Source organism: Onychomys torridus, chromosome 1 (assembly GCF_903995425.1).
Source record: "Onychomys torridus chromosome 1, mOncTor1.1, whole genome shotgun sequence".
Lineage (NCBI taxonomy): Eukaryota > Metazoa > Chordata > Mammalia > Rodentia > Cricetidae > Onychomys > Onychomys torridus.
The window spans coordinates 106092769-106109748 of NC_050443.1; the positions used below are offsets into that span (position 1 = coordinate 106092769).

Genomic DNA, 16980 nt, shown 5'->3' on the forward strand with positions numbered 1-16980 from the left:
ATGGCTATAAGACAGCAGCCATCTGCCCATACCCATCTCCTCGGGTTCCCAATTTGGTTGTTTAGGGGGAGTTAGTTAGTCCAGGGACAGCTTCTTGTCACTCTGGCTGTAAGCTGCTTGCTTGCTTCTCTTTCATGAGTGCCCCAGGAAAGGGCTGTTTCGGAACAGGCTCTGGTCCCGACCTCAGTGTTAGGAAAGAGTTTTGTTTTACAAGTTGTCTGGGATTTGTTGTGCTGGGAGTTTACATGGGCTTAGGTTTTGGGGGTTTTGCTCTCTCTGTTCTGTGTATCTATTTCCAGGTATGTTTTGCAGGGAAAGTCCTGCCTTAGAGTCTGGATTGGTGCTCTCTGTGTGAGACATTTCTTAGTGTGTATGCCTCTTGCCGATCGATCGATCTCTACTTGGCTGCCTGTCAGAACCTGGAGTCTGGGAGATCCTTAGAATGTCACTCCCGTCTCTAACAAAATTCTGCAAGAGGCAAGTCTTTTAAAAAATTCCCTGGGTGGTAGCGGGGCTCTGTCTAGGACTCAGGTGCTGGCTTTGCGGGGAGCAGGCTCGAAGTGGGGGCTTCAGTTGATCGGACTCCTTAGGAGCTATGGAAGAACCACTTCTGACTTGGCTTCGGCTGGCTTCTGGGACTTGCTGCCGCTGAGGCAAAGGCTGGGGTGTGGCCTCCTCTGAGCAGAGCCAGAAGGCTGGGTGGGTTGGGTGGGCCCTGGTGCCGTCTTTCTGTGTCCCCACGCTCCCCCTTCATCGCTCCCCCCTCGACCGTATCCCAGCGGGTCCCGGCTTCCATACATGGTCACGGCCCTGCTTCTGACTCCCTGACGTCCCCCCCCCCCCGTCCCCCCCGCCCCCACCGGACACGGCCCCCGCCCTGCTCGCCCCAAGCTGTCCGCCAGCGCACCGCCATGGAGGACCTGGGTGAGTGGGGACCCGATCCCCTCAGCCACTCGCCCCTGCCTGCATCTCTTCCACTTCCCCACTCACACTCCCACGTTTCCCCCAGCCCGGCTTTCTCCCTCCATTTTCTCGCCTCTGCCTGCCTGCGCCTCCCTCCCCAATCCACGTACCCTTTCCTGCCTCTCCCTTCCTGCCCTGCTTGCAAAGCCGCTCGCTCCCTTCTTCCCTGGCTCTGCTCCCTCGACCCGGCTCGTGCCATGGACTAGGCGTTGAGACACCCCGAGGGGGGCTGGATTCAGGGACTCTGGGGAGGAAGGGGTTAAGGGATTCTTGGGTCTCGAGACTGGGAAAATAGACTGGAGAGGAGAGAGTGACATCAAGTTTCGGAGATGAAAAGGGGCCAGATAGTCTGCACCAGGGTTTCAAGGAGAGAGGAGTAAGCGCTCCGAAGTACAGCCTATGTCAAGTAAGCCCGCAGGGCAAGAAAGAGACTAATAGACAGGGAGTGCCAAGGTGACATAAAGAAGTTTAAGGCTTCTACCTAGATGCTCAGAGAAGAGTAAAAGGACCCGGAGCTCAAAGATTCAAAGCGCCCCTGGCGTCTTGTCCACCCTATTTGCTGAGGCTGGGATTTCTGGACCCAACAGCAGAGGGCGCTCCTCAATAATAGTACATGGGTAAGAAGTACACCCCAAAGCAGCTCCCTGCCAGTACCACTTGCCCCTGAGGAGGACTGGGTGAGACTTCATTGTGACCAAGAAGTGGGCCAGGTTGGCCAGGCCCTTTAAATATGGGGAAGAATTAGTGGGTGTGGCACAGAGAACATCTAACCAGGAAGCTGGGTGTCAAACACACAGCCAGGTGAACGACTGAGATTCTGTAAGAGCCCATCTCGGCTGCATCAGGAAAGATGGGGCGAATGATTGTCAAGTGACTAGCTTTCTGCTTGGCTCCCAGGATAGTCAAGGATAGTCATAAATATCCCTGCTACTATTCCACGTCTTTGCCTGCATCTGGCCATGGGTCTGTTTCTTAGCCTCCGCCTTTAACATCGGCTTCTATCTTTTCAAATACTGCCACTTAAAACCCTTTATCCACTCAAGACCTTGACCTTCCCCCACCTCTCACCTGAGGGCCTCTCACTGCAGATGCCCTGCTCTCTGACCTGGAGACCACCACTTCACACATGTCACGGTTGGGGGCTCCGAAAGAGCGCCCACCAGAGACACTCACACCTCCCCCACCCTATGGCCACCAGCCACAGGTGAGATGAGGTTCTGGGGCCTGGGGCAGCCACTAGGGCCTGGGTTGGTCTGGGCGAGGGGGAAATCAGAGCCTGAGTGAGACAAGGAACATGACTGTCTTTCCACATACACCTCTACTCTCTGTAGACAGGGTCTGGAGAATCTTCAGGAACCTCTGGGGACAAGGACCATCTATACAGGTGAGGGACCTGGGAACTGGGGCATGGAGATGGGGAAACCAGTTGAAGTTCAGGTGAGGGGACTTGGATTCCTTGCTCTAAACCGAGATTCCCTCCTGTCCCTTAGCACAGTATGCAAGCCTCGGTCCCCAAAGCCGGTGGCCCCTGTGGCTCCTCCATTCTCCTCCTCCAGTGGTGTCTTGGGCAATGGGCTCTGTGAGCTGGATCGTTTGCTTCAGGAACTTAATGCCACACAGTTCAACATCACAGGTACCAGGGGCTCGGAGCCAGTCTTTGATGGGTAGGGGACAGGGCAAAGCAGGGCAGGGCCCAAGGGACACAGATGTCCCCGAGGAGCAGCTGAAGGACATGAAGCCTTCACTCGGAGGGCGAACTGAGTGTGGCCCCTTGCCTAGTGTTATTTTCTCATCTCTCCAGATGAAATAATGTCTCAGTTCCCATCTAGTAAGATGGCTGAAGGAGAAGAGAAGGAGGACCAAGCTGAAGGCAAGAACACACCCACTGGGTGAGTTGGGCATGTCGGCAGAGCTAGGAAGGAGGCGATAGGACTAGATGGGGTGTCATGCTGGCAGGCTCTGAGCTTCTACAACCGTGTTCTCCACAGCCCTCCCAACCCGTTCCCTGCCCCGCCAAAGCCTTCAGCCACCTCAGCCACTCTGGAGTTGGATAGACTGATGGCATCACTCTCCGACTTTCGGGTGCAGAACCAGGTGAGTCTGGAAGGCTTTGGGCTGGTACCACCTTGCGGTTTACCCGTCCAGTTCCGATGCTTCCAGTTTGTGGCCTCGTTGACTCAACGCCCACATCCTCTCCACTGCAGCTTCCAGCCTCAGGGCCATCTCAGCCACCAGCGGCGAGCCCCACCCAAGAGGGGTGCCCTTCTCCACCAGGGCAGACCAGCAAGGGCAGTCTGGACACCATGCTGGGTCTGCTGCAGTCTGACCTCAGCCGCCGGGGTGTTCCCACCCAGGCCAAAGGACTCTGTGGCTCCTGCAATAAACCCATTGCTGGGCAAGTAAGTGCAGCCCCAAGAACGGAGGCATATGCTCACCAAACCACCTTTGAGAACCAGACTTTGTCCTTTTCCCTTTATAAATACTGTTATTCTTTGAGAATTTAATACATGCGTATAGTATATTTTGGTTCTCTCTAACCCCTCCCTTAATTCCTTCCGGTGCCCTCATCTTCCTCCCAACTTCATGTCAGCCTTTTAAAATCCATTCCGGGCCAGGACTTGGGAGGCAGAACCAGACGGATCTCTGTGAGTTTGAGGCCAGCCTGATCTACAGAGTGAGATCCAGGACAGGCACCAAAAACTACACAAAGAAACCCTGTTTCAAAAAAACAAACAGACAAAAAAATCACTCAGTACAGTTAGTGCCTCTGGTATGGGCATGGTGTAGGGCCACCCTCTAGAACGTTGGCACTGTCCAGGGGCCACATTTCTGGAGAAAACAGGAGTGCCCTCTCCCAGCAGGCCACAACCACCACCAGCTCCTCTGTTAGAGGTTGGGCTAAGTGAGCCCCTCCCTCTTCCTTGATGGAATTTTAACCAGCTGGATACTGAGTAGGTCTTGTGAAAGATCCACAGCTGCTGTGAGTTCCTGAGCATCAACCCTGTCATGTCAAGGACACACAGATTGACGCTGTCTTCCCCAGCTTCTGGCTTCTACAATCTTCCCAACCTCTCCTCTGTGATGAGCTCTGAGCCTTGTGGGAAGAGGGTGTGCTGTAGATGTTCATTAGGACACTGTGCTCTTCCCTTTTGATGAATACCCTTGAAGGAGAAATTGTTTTCTTGTGAAGTGGAGGCCTGACCCCTAGGCCCTTGCATGTGCTAGGCTGACGCTCTGTCACCAAGCTGTACCCTAACTCTCAGGTTCGTTGTTTTGATTTTGAGACAGTCTCATGTATCTCATGCTGGCCTCAAATTCAGTATATAGTCAAGGATAAACTCCAGTTTCAGACCCTCTAATTTCCCCTCCGAGTATTATATACCCCTGGGATTGCAGGCATGCACCCCCTCCCCAGTTTATATGTGATTCTTGGGGATTGAACCCAAGACTTTGTGTATTCTAGGCAAGCACTCGACCACCTGAGACACAACCCTAGCCTAATCCTTGGAATGTTGAGATAAGATCTTACCTTGTAGCCCAGGCTGCCCTAAAAGCCATGATTGCCCTGCTTTTACCTCCCAAGTTCTAGGGTTTCCAGCATGTGCCACTATGCCCACCTGAATGGGCATTATTATTTATATTTTATGTGTTTTTAAAAGACACTATTTTATTTTTTGAAGCAGTGTCCATCCCACTGGAGACTAGGCTGACCGGAAACACATCCTATATCCCAGGCTGGCCTTGAACTCATAGCAATGCACCTACCTCAGCCTCCTAAGTTGTGTGTATATGTGCTAAGGACTGAACCCAGGGCCTTTACAAATTCAAAATGCGTCAGTGCCATTGAACTAACCCTTAGCTACACACAAGACACACACACACACACACACACACACACACACACACACACACACACACGTAATTAATTTTTTGAGACATTGTTTCTCTGCGTAACAGTCTTGGCTATCCTGGAACTCAATTTGTAGACCAGGCTGGCCTTGAACTCACAGAGATTCACCTGCCTCTGCCTCCCAAGTGCTGGGACTAAAGGTGTGCACCACCACCACCTAGCTAGCACTACATATATATTTATGGATGAGAAACTGAAATGCTTAGTGATAAGCCATAGGGTAAGAATTCCAATCTGGTTAGAATTTAGGGTGTCCCTACTGTGTGCTAGACACTGTGCTAGTTCCTTTTCACCACTACTTCATTTAAACTTCACAAAAGCCTCATGGATTTTGCCTCGTATCTCTCAGTCATCACAAAAACTGTCTCTTCCCTTTCAGAGTCTGGTCCAGAAGTCATGGGCAGATATGATCCAGAATAGCTGTGCCTGGCTGGCCCAAAGCATCTCCTTAGATTAAATACCTGACTCCCACACCAGAATTGCTGGCCACAGAAAGCAGGGTGGTTTGACTTCTGTGAGGCTCTGGGTACTTCGTCTTCATAGGTCTCTTCCCCTGTGTTGGCCTAAAGATGACTGTTACCTGGTATGGTGGGATATACCTTAATTCTAGCACCCTGGAGGTTGAGAGGTAGGAGGACTGAGCTACACAGTGAGTTTGAAGCCAGGGCAGCTTAGAAAGATTCCTTCTCAAAAAAACAAGCATCCTACACAAACTTTAAAGTAACTAAACCTTTTTTGTGGGCCCTTAGAAGGAGTGTGGGCCCAAATGCACTATGCCTTGTGTGGTTTGTGAACATAGACCCCGGAGTTGGACCTCTAACACAGTTTGCATAACCTTGGACTTTTGGGTTCTTTTCAGCCCGATCCATCAGGGTTAAGATTGGGGAAACGCCAGGTCTATAAACTTCTTAGCTCACCCTGTACCTGCCGCCTGGAGAGCCACTCTGACGGAAACCCCCGTTCCTCCTTACAGGTGGTCACTGCTCTGGGCAGAGCCTGGCACCCTGAGCACTTCCTTTGCAGCGGCTGTTCCACGACCCTGGGAGGCAGCAGTTTCTTCGAGAAGGACGGGGCTCCCTTCTGCCCCGAGTGCTACTTTGAACGCTTCTCCCCACGTTGTGGCTTCTGCAACCAACCCATCCGACATGTAAGCAACCAACCCACCCATCCGACACGTAAGCAACCAACCCATCCCACACGTAAGCTCTGCAGGGCCGTACCGGTTTGCCTGTTTCATTCAGAGAGGACCAGCCAAATGCAGAGCTGTCTCTCCCACCTACCCCCACACCCATCCCATCCCATCCTGCCTCTCCTGTTCTCCCTTTGACCCCCAAACTCCTTGTCAGTTCTTCCCTCTACAGACACAGACTTCAGCCTGTTGTCCCCACTCCCTCAGGTTCCCAGAGGGGGTCGGCGGGAAGGAAGGGACAGAAGACGACAGCAGTGCCCTTTTTCATTTTCTGCAGAAAATGGTAACCGCCTTGGGCACCCACTGGCACCCAGAACATTTCTGCTGCGTCAGCTGCGGGGAGCCCTTCGGAGAAGAGGGTGAGAGCTCACACTTAAAAGCTACAGGCTCAGTGGTCTCCCTGCCTTGAGTTTCCTTCTAGTCTGCCTGCTCCTCCCTCTCCCCCGTGGCCCTTTCCTTGTCCTAGACCCTACCCCTCCCGCCCTACTGCCCACACCCACTGCCACTCTTGGATCTCCTTGTCCCGCCCACACCCTCTGTCCCCGGCCCAGGTTTCCACGAGCGGGAGGGCCGCCCCTACTGCCGCCGGGACTTCCTGAAGCTGTTCGCCCCGCGCTGCCAGGGCTGCCAAGGCCCCATTCTGGATAACTACATCTCGGCACTCAGCGCGCTCTGGCACCCAGACTGCTTCGTCTGCAGGGTGCGTGGCTGTGGGGAGCGGGCTAGGAGCCCAGAGTGGGACGTTCCTTCGTTGCTTAGTGGGGTTGGCTCTTTCTGGAAGCGCCCCTTCACTTCTGCTACGCTGCTGCAGAAGTCAGGGTAGATAGATGTGAGTTATCCACATCTACCCTGGGTAGATGTGCGTTGTCTGGTCAGGGTTTTTGGCTCATCTTGTCAATCCCTCCTTCTGGTAGGAATGCCTCGCACCCTTCTCCGGAGGCAGCTTTTTTGAGCACGAGGGGCGCCCGCTGTGTGAGAATCATTTCCATGCCCAGCGTGGTTCGCTATGTGCCACGTGTGGCCTCCCAGTGACTGGCCGCTGTGTGTCTGCCCTGGGCCGCCGCTTCCATCCAGATCACTTCACCTGCACCTTCTGCCTGCGCCCACTCACCAAAGGCTCCTTCCAGGAGCGTGCCAGCAAGCCTTATTGCCAGCCTTGCTTCCTGAAGCTCTTCGGCTGACCTGCTTTTGGGATCATGGATCTCCAAAAACCCAATTGTGAAAAAGACCCAGTCCTCCAGATGGAGCCACCCAGACATCCCTTGCCCTTCCCCCGACTCCCATCTCCACAGGAGAGACCTACCCCTAAGGTACTCTAGGTTTGTCAAGTTCAGAAAGGGACCCGCACTCCTAAAACACCCAGTAGCCGGGAATGCAGACCTCACTCTGACCTGGTCCGGTTCTTGTAATTCCAACCAATCAGAGGCCAGGATGTCCCTGTTTCCCCCCCACTGCTCACCATTCTGTACACTTTTTTTTTTTTCTACAAACATAAAAACACACTCCACATCTCACGGTGCCAGAGAACCTTGCTTTACTACCCAAACCCCTTGCCAGGCTCTATGCCCTGATGCTCTAGGCCACAGCTCTGTGGAGGAGACTTATGGAACTGCTCTCTTTCGCCTTGTGGATGAAAACAAATATCAGATGGGAGGTCTGGCTGTAACCCCAACATGGAGGCAGGGCAGGCAGGCTCTCCTCAGTTGTATAGCAAAATTGAGGCCAGGTTGGGTTTATGAGACAATCTCAACACCCCCCCCCCCCAAGAACAATAACTGGACACCAAAATCCAAAGCAAAGGCAAGAGTGAAAGGTATGGGAGTTCGTGACTGTAATCCTAGCCCAAGGGAGGCAAGTTCAAAGGCCAGCCTGGAACTTAGGCTACAATATAAAACCTAGTATCAAAGGCAGGGTGGGGTAGGGTGGGGAGAAGACCCAAGTTCAATTCCCAGCACTCACAGCTGTCTGTAACTCCAGTTCTAGGGGACCTGACACCCTCTTTTGGCCTCCCCAGGCACCAGGTGCACACATTGTACACAGACATACATGTTGGCAAAATACCCATACATACAAAACACAAATTTTTAGACAGGGTTGGAGAAACAGCTCAGTGGTTAAGAGTTGCTACTGTGCATTTAGAAGACGTGTGTTCAGTCCCCAGCACCCACATGGTGTAACCAGTTCCAAGGGGGCTCCTGCATGCATGTGTGCAAACATACATCCAGGCACACACATGCACACAAAATTAAATATTAAAAACAATTTAAAAGTTGTTGCCTGGAAAGAAAACCCAGCTGTAAAGGACTGTACAGGCAGTGGTGGAACCAGGCAAGGGCAGAAAGACAGAGTCTGGGGCGTCTTTCTTTCCCCACCTCCCAGCTCCCTCCATGTAGTCTGGAAATAAGTGCTTGATTTGTGTTCTTTCTCTCTCTCTCTCTCTCTCTCTCTCTCTCTCTCTCTCTCTCTCTCTCTCTCTCTCTCCTTAGTCTGGGTCCCAGATTTTATCCTCCAACTCCTTTGTTGCTGTTGTTTGGCTTTTCCAGACAGGTTTCTCTGTGTATCCCTGGTTGTCAAGGAACTCACTCCATTGAACAGGCTGACCTGGAACTCAGAGATCTGCCCACTTCTGCCTGGGATTAATGGCATGTGCCACCATGCCCAACTTCACCCAACTCCCTTGAAAGGACTCTCAGAGGTCATATCAAAGGCAAGAAGTTCCTTTAACTATTTTAGGGGGTCATCAAATCAGATAAAACTAGGTCCTTGCCTGCACCACAGAAGAGGATTTCAGGATGAACTAGTTTGTAAATCAGAATTGTTATTTATTAAAAAAGAAATTTTTACTGTAAGTCTTAACCACAGAGTCAAGAGAGAGGCCCTGGGGAAGAAAGGAAGGCAGGCCTCAAACTATAGGTGTGGGCCCCTCAAAGACAGACAAGTTGGGCCCAGTGTCCTAGTGGTGAGGATATATAGTATTTTGAGTGCTAATGAGTTCCTAAGGCACCCTCTACTTCTCTCTTTCTATTTCCCTTTTTGGTAATTAAGGTTATTCATCTGGACAAAGTGACAGGCTACAGAATGAAAAAAGATCTTTACCAATTACACATTCAACAGAAGGTCGATATCTGAAATATAAAAAGAACTAAAAAACCTTTGATGATAAGAAAAAAAATAACCAAATTAAAAGTGGACTATAGAACTAAACAGAGTTCTCAAAAGATGAATCACAAATGACTGAAGAACATTTAAAGAAATGTCCAAAATCCTTAATCATCAGGAAAGTGTAAATCAGAACTACTTTGAACAGTTCTTGGGAGGCAGAGACAGGCAGATCTCTGAGTTTGAGGCCAACCTGGTCTACAGAGCAAGTTCCAGGACAGCCAGGGTTACATACATAGTGAAACTCTGTATCAAAAATCAAAAAAGAACAAACAAAAAACCAAAACCACTTAGAGATTTCATCTTCAGTTAGAATACTTCCGTCAGAATGTTCAAGATCAACAAAACAAATGACAGCTCACACTGGTGAGGATGTGGGATACAGGGAACACTTAGCCATTGCTGATGGGAGTGTAAACTCATATCCCACTTTGGAAATCAGTGTAGAGGTTCCTCAAGAATCTGGGAGTTGATCTATCTCAAGATCCAGCTGTACCACTCTTGGGCATATACCAAAGGACTACATCCTATTACAGAGACACTTGCTCATCCATGTTCATTGCTGATCTATTCATAATAGCCAGAAATTGGAAACAGCATAGCTGTCTATCAACAGATGAATGGATATAGAAAATGTGATACATTTACACAATGGAATATCATTCAGCTGTTAAAAAACATGAAAATCACAGGTAAATGGATGAAGCTAGAAAAAAAAATCATCCTGAGGAAGGTAACTCAGACCCAAAAAGACAAATATGGTATGTATTCTCTTATTTGTGGATGTTAGCTCACAAGCCTTTACAGACATGCTACAATTCATATAAACCACAGAGATTAGGGATCAAGGAAGAGACTAGGAGGGAAGGTCTCCCAAGGAAGGGGAAATGGAGAGACAGGAGGAAGATGAATGGGAAGATTAAATGAAGGGAGGGAGAAAAGAGGGATGTAAGAGAGGGGGTGTGAGAAAGGGACAACTAATCCTCAGGGCTGATGGAGAGGCCATATGGAAACCTGCCACTATAGAGGCTTCCTAAAATATATACACACATATAAAAGGAATCTAAATGGAGTCACCAAATAATGGGGGAGACAATGCTTCAGCCAGACATCTTATACCACCAAGGGAAGCATCCAGTGCCAGGAGTGGGTTATATCTAGTTGAGTCATTGGCCAAAAGAGCTCCATGGAAACCCCCAAACATCTTAGGCTGTTACCAAGGATATTGGTTGCTCTCCACAAACTGATGGTAAGGCCCTATTGCTGAAGGGAACACTTAGATATCTCGTCCAACATGGAGAAGTCAAGCTGGTACCTAATGAGAGCCTTCACCCCTACTCACTAGTGTTCATGGTACTGGAAGGTACTCTCCATGCTACTGGAGAAGAAAGGCAAACACCAATCTAGCCACAAGCCCTTCAATATATAATATGGTAACCTGCCTGTGTGATACGCTGGTGCAATTGTGGCACATGGAGGGAGTAACCAACTACTATCTGATTGGATTTAAGGCTCGCTCTATGAGATGGAACCCATGCTGCTCAGGTGGCCAAGAAACTGAGACTAAATAGGCCATAGACCTGGGGAAAAGCAAAACACTATGTTCTGCTAGGAATGTGGCAATAGAATGACTCCCAATGACATTCTCCTGTACCCATAGATCAGTGTCTCTCTCACCCAGCTATCGTCAGAGAAACTTCTTCCTGCAGTATATGGGAACTAATACAGAGACTCATGACTGGTTTTTTGTTTGTTTTTTTTAGAGACAGAGTTTCTCTGTGTAGTTTTGGTGCCTGTCCTGGATCTCACTCTGTAGCCCAGGCTGGCCTCAAACTCACAGAGATCCACCTGGCTCTGCCTCCCGAGTGCTGGGATTAAATGCGTGCACCACCACTGCCTGGCGGAACATTCAGTTCTTAATGGCATATCTTCATCAAATTCCTCCCCTTCAGGGCTCAGGGAACTATGCAGAAGAGAAGGCAAAAATATTACAAGAGCCAGAGGGGATGAAAGGCATCAAGACAACAGTATCTGCAGACACAACAGGACTGACTCAAATATGAACGCACAGAGACTGTGGCAGCATGCGCAGGGCCTGCACAGGTCCAAGCTGGAATGGAACCCCAGTGCTGAGGAGAAATGGACAGGAGCGCCCATCCTTAACCAAGAGGCTGTCTTCAACTGATAGCCACTGGCAAAGGAAAAATTCATTTTCTCCAATGGAATCTCACTGGGTATACAAATCGTACTTAAAGTTCCCACCCTCAGCTGTAGATGGCCAAATAAAATCAACCCAATGGCTTTTTGGATTGTCTCATATTGCTTTGTTTGGGCTTTTTTTTTTTTTCTTTTAACCTTCTGGTCTTTTGTTTGTATATCATGATTTCCTATTTTGTGATTATATGTTTGTGTGTCTGTGCCTGTCTGTCTCTGTGTGCATGTTTCTCGTACTTTTTCTTTGTTTTGTTTTATTCTGGCTTGTTTGTTTTATTTGCCTGTTTTCTAAAGAGAGAGAGAAGAAAGAGGCTTAGAGATGGGGAGGTGGGCAGGATCTGGGAGGAGACAAGGAAGGGGAAACTGATCAGAATATATTGTATGAAAAAATTATTTTAAATTGAAAAGAGGTTATTGGGTGGCTTTGGGCGTGCCATGCTTGGAATCAAACCTGGGTCTTTTGCCAGAGAAGCCAGTGTTCTTAACTATTTCTCCAGCCCCCTTGTTAGAATTCTTGATTCTCAGATGGTGAGAGGCATTAACCATTTTCTTGGAGAGGGCCTCCTTTGCCTTATGATCTATGTATTCAGTAGGTTGAGATGTGTGTGTGTGTGTGTGTGTGTGTGTGTGTGTGTGTGTGTGTGTGTGTGCACCTGTGTGTATTTATGAAATTTTCATCCCACTGAGAGACAGGGATTGGTGAATAAGTACCCCAATTCCCTAGTCCATTAATGATCCATTCTGAGGTGCATTCTGTGTAGCATTTCAACCCCCTAGCTAATGGTCTATTCTGAGGCTCAGTCTATACAGCTAATGGTCCATTCTGAGGTGTTTTCTGTGTAGAATCTCAGTCCCCTAGTCAATGGTCCATTCTGAGGTGCATTTTGTACAGCATCTAAGACCCCTGGGGGGCTGGGTTCCAGCTTCTCGAAGGTTCTGCCCATTCAGCAGTGCATCACTTTCTGACCTTTCTCCTTTGTCTGACTTCCTCTGCTCCTTCACAGTCCTTACTAGAATCATGTGTCCAGTGAAGTTTGGTTGGCCTTCCACATCTGTGGCCTCCACATCTGTGGCCTTCCACATCTGTGGCCTTCCACATCTGTGGCCTTCCACATCTGTGGCTTCCACACTCCCTCCTCTAAGGCTTATTCTCAGACAAGAAACTCAGGAAGCAGTGAAGAGTCTAGGTGACTTGGAAGGGACTTTTTGTGTCTTTAAAGATGGGACATGTGTATATGGGCAGGGCACCCAGCACGTCTGCTTCAGGGGATGGTATGAATTCAACCAGCCTTTGAACAAACTCATTTGAGGAAAGAAACCTGTCTTTGTACTGGGCATATGCAGGCCTTTTCTGGTCATTATTTTTTAAACAATGTAGTATAACAACTGTTTTCATAGCATTTACATCATTTAAGGTATCATAAGAAATCTTGAGATACCATAATATCTGGGCATGTGTGGGACTTGAGCACCCTTAGATCTTCACTTCTGTAGAGGATTCTGGAACCAAGACTTTACAGTTCCTGAGGAATGAGTATACTTTGATGATCAAATGAACTCTAGGCTTAAGATGGTGGTGACCTGGGCCATTCTGTTTGGTGGAATCATGACAGAAACTTCAGCTGGATCCTCACCAAAATGTCTTTCTCCCATTCTTATGTCTTCGGGGACTTATATGTTTCTGCTCGTCTTAAGGTCTATTTTTCGCAGCACTAGGCCCTCCTTAAACACAGGCCATCATATTCAAAATGTCTTTCTATGCTTCCCATTTCAAGGATGCTTGCAACTGCCCTAATCAGACTAGTCCTCCTGACTCAAGATGCCACTTTCTGACTTCCAGTCTGATCAATTCTAGAAGGCAGAAGTGCGGGTATTTATTGTCCCTTCCTGTATTCAGCCTGGGCCACCAAGAACCAATCACATCAGTCTGCTCTTGAGGAGTCTTTAATCTGCTGGTGCGAGAGAGCAGAACCTAGACATGGACCACAAGAATATCCACAACGATATCAGAAAAGTCAAATAAGCACCCCTCCCCCATTCCATCTCTCCCTCCAGGGCTCAGAACCAAAGCCAGGGCATAGGCACGTGCTAGGCAAGTGCTCTACCACAGTATCATTTACTTTTGTGCCACAGAGACTGAAGTACCTGACAAGGTCTTAAAAGGAGAGTGTATCTCGGCTCACAGTTTCACAGGATTTATCTGGTGTGGTTGAGAAGTCATGTGGACCAGGTCAGTTCACTACAGTAGAGGCTCTTCACATCATGGTGGACCAGTGAGCAGAACAAGCAGGAACCAGGAACTGAGTATTATCTTCAAAAGTCTCTAGGCTTCCAAAATAATGCCACTATCTTGGGCTCAGACATTCAAAACATGAGACTGTGAGAGACAGTTCATATTTGCACCATAACAACCACCAAGTTACATGCCCAGCCCTTGGGTTCTGGAGACCAGATCTCATTATGTAGTCCAAGCTGGCCTTGAACTTAGGATCTACATGTATCCACCTACAGCAGCTGAGAAATCTTTGTCAAAGAGGTGTCACAGACTAGGTACTGAAGGCTGAGGAGAACTGGTCATTTAGGAGTCAGGGAGCTCTGTAATGAGTCTTTCTCTGTCCCACCAGCTCCCAAATAATGACATGGAGACTTCTTATTAATTATGAAAGCTTGGCCTATAGCTTAGAGTTGTTCCTAACTAGCTCTTATAACTTAAATTAACTCATTTGTATTAATCTATGTTCTATCACACAGCATTACCTCTCTCCGATCTTGAACATCTGTTTTCTCTCCACATCTCCTAGCATCTCCCACATGCCTAGTCTCCTCCTCCTCTTCCTTTCTTTCCCTGTAAATCTCACCTGCCTCTCCTGCCTAGCTTATTGGAGTTCAACTCTTTATTAAAAAAAAAAACAACACAAAAGTATATCTCCACACAGTGTACAAATATCCCACAACAGAACTCCTCTAAGTAAAAGACAGAACATATGCAAAGACTTGAGGGATATGAAAGTTTCCAGTAAGCTAAACTCATTGGTATAGGAAAGGACTTTCTGAACAGGACCCTGATAGCACAGGCATTGAGACCAGTAATTACTGAATGGGATCTCATGAAGCTAAAAAGTTTTGGTATAGCAAAAGACACCATCATTCAAGCAAAGAGGCAGCCTACAGATTGAGAAAAAAAATCTTTACCAATTACACATCTGATAGAGGATTAGTATCTGGAATATACAAAGAACTAAAAATCTGAACATCAAGAAAAAGTAATCCAATTTTAAAATGGGGCATAGAAGTAAGTAGAGAGTTCTCAAAATTAAACACAAATGACTGAGAAAAAATTTTCAGTAAAAACAATGGCAGCTCATGCTGGCAAGGATTCTGGGAAAGGAAACACTTATGCATTGTGGGAGCACAAACTGGTACAGCCACTATGGAAATCAGTATGCAGGTTCTTTAAAAAGCTGAAAATCAGTTACCATAGGTTCAACTATTCCTCTTTTGGGCATGTACCCAAAGGACTTTACGTCCTACTACAGAGACACTTGCTCACCCATGTTCACTCCAGCTCTGTTCATAATAGCCAGAAATGAGAAAGAGCCTAGATGTCCATCCACTGACGGAAGGATAATGAGAATGTAGTACAACTGTACAAAGGAATATTATTCAGCTGTTAAGAAAAATGAAATATGAAGGTAAATGGACTGAGCTAGAAACAATAATTCTGAGTGAGATAATCCACACCCAGAAAGACAAACATTACAAGTTTTCTCTTATATGCGGATGTTAGCTTTTAAACTTCAGATATTTTTGTTTCGTTCATAAAATCCACAGGGGTTAGGTAGCCACTAAGTGGCCAAGGAGGGGAGAGAATTTTCCAAGGCATGGGAAATAGAATATAGTGTTTGTTAGAGAAGGACAGAGAGAAAATTAGAATAGGAAGATTAAGGGGGGCACGGGTAGAGGAGGGATGGGAGAAGAGACAACTAAGGGCTTTGGGAAAGCTGTACGGATCATCAAAGTAGCTTCCGCATGCTGTAGATGGGAACTGATACAGGAGCCCACATCTGGGCAATGTGCAGAGAGGGAGAGAGAGAGACAGAGACAGAGACAGAGACAGAGACAGAGAGACAGACAGAGAGATAGAAAAAGAGAGACACAGAGAGAGACAGAAAGAGAGACAGAGACAGAGAGACAGAAAAAGAGAGAGACACAGAGGGAGAGACAGAAAGAGACAGAGAAAGACAGAGACAGAAACAGAGATAGAGAGAGACAGAAGAGAGACAGAGAGACAGAGGCCTTGGAGCATTCAGTCCTAAATGGGATGTCTGCACCAAATCCCTCCTCTCGGGCCTCAGAGAACTTTGCACAAGAGGAGGCGGGGAGAGTGTAAGAGTCAGAGAGATTGAAAGACACCAATGAAGCAAGGCCTTCTAGACACAACAGGACTGATGGACATGTGGACTCAGAGACTGTGGCAGCATGCACAGGGCGCCCAGGTCTAAGCCATTCAGGTCCAGCTCTGAGAGAGGAAGTACACACGAGCCTCCATCCCTACCACAGAAGCTATCTCCAACTGATATCCACTTGTAAAGGAAAAATTAGTTTCTCCAACAGAGTCCCAGTGGGTATACAAGCCACACTTAAGGGTAGGCCCCATGCTCAGCAGTGGACTCGAACACAAACACAAATTCAATGGTATTTTGGGAGGTATTTTTGTCTGTCTCATAATGCTCAGTCTGGGATTTTGCTTATATATTATGGTTTCTGATTTTGTGTTTTTATGGGATCTTTGTGTGTGCAAATATGTGTGTATGTACATCTGTATGTGTTTCTTGTGCTTTTTCTTTGGCTCTTTTTTTCTTTTTGTTTTGTCCTATTCTGTTTGTTTTTATTTTATTTACTTTTTAGATGACTATTTTTTAATGAAAAAGAGAAAGGGATTTGTGGATTTGAGTGGGTGGAGAGGAGGGGAGGATCTGGGAGGAGTTGGGGGAAGGGAAACTGTAATCAGAATATATAATATGGAAAAAAATCTATTTTCAATAAAAAAGAAGAAAAAGCTGTATGGAAACCTACTACTGTTGAAACTTCCCAAAATACATACATACATTCATGGAATTTCAACAGAGTTGCCATATAATAAGGGAGACAATGTCTCAACTGGACATCATATGCTACTAAACAAAATCCCAGTACCAAGAATGGGTTACCATCTGATAAAGTTGTTGGCCACAGAGGTCCAGTGGAATCCCAAACATTACAGGCTATTGCCGAGGCTACTGGTTACTCTCCATAACCTCATGGTAAGACTCTTTTGCTGAAGACAGTACTTATTTACGTCATTGAACATGGAGAAATTGAGAAGGTGTCCCACTGGAGGCCTCACCCCTACTGACTAGCATCCATAGTGCTGGGAAGTACTATATACACTATCAGAGGAGAAAGTGATCATCACTCTCTGCCAGCTGCAAACCCTGCAGCTTATGACAGAGACCTGCTCAGAAGATACACCTGTTGGTGCACACATATAATGGGAGAACTAACC

General features: G+C 47.7%; 1 protein-coding gene across 2 annotated transcripts; it reads left to right on the forward strand.

The window, feature by feature from the left end:
• The first annotated feature begins 738 nt into the window (after window positions 1–738).
• On the forward strand, window positions 739–7965 carry Tgfb1i1 (transforming growth factor beta 1 induced transcript 1). 2 transcript variants are annotated; one of them, XM_036192171.1, is made up of 11 exons: window positions 739–924; window positions 2052–2167; window positions 2295–2347; window positions 2454–2596; window positions 2765–2852; window positions 2952–3057; window positions 3168–3362; window positions 5847–6020; window positions 6340–6421; window positions 6614–6762; window positions 6977–7965. In XM_036192171.1, exons 1-11 carry the CDS (start codon window positions 912–914, stop codon window positions 7241–7243), a joined length of 1386 nt encoding a protein of 461 aa, XP_036048064.1. In that variant the 5' UTR covers window positions 739–911; the 3' UTR covers window positions 7244–7965. The 2 variants fall into 2 exon arrangements, with proteins under 2 accessions (XP_036048064.1, XP_036048075.1); XM_036192182.1 differs by lacking the exon at window positions 739–924 and having other exon boundaries at window positions 2151–2167; window positions 2295–2344; window positions 2516–2596.
• The last annotated feature ends 9015 nt before the right edge of the window (window positions 7966–16980 follow it).

Bases quoted from the DNA above. Each gene is read 5' to 3' on its own strand.
- Tgfb1i1 (XM_036192171.1), top strand. The intron at 3,058-3,167 runs GTGAGTCTGGAA...TCTCCACTGCAG, and splicing joins ACTTTCGGGTGCAGAACCAG to CTTCCAGCCTCAGGGCCATC. The intron at 6,422-6,613 runs GTGAGAGCTCAC...TCCCCGGCCCAG, and splicing joins GGAGCCCTTCGGAGAAGAGG to GTTTCCACGAGCGGGAGGGC.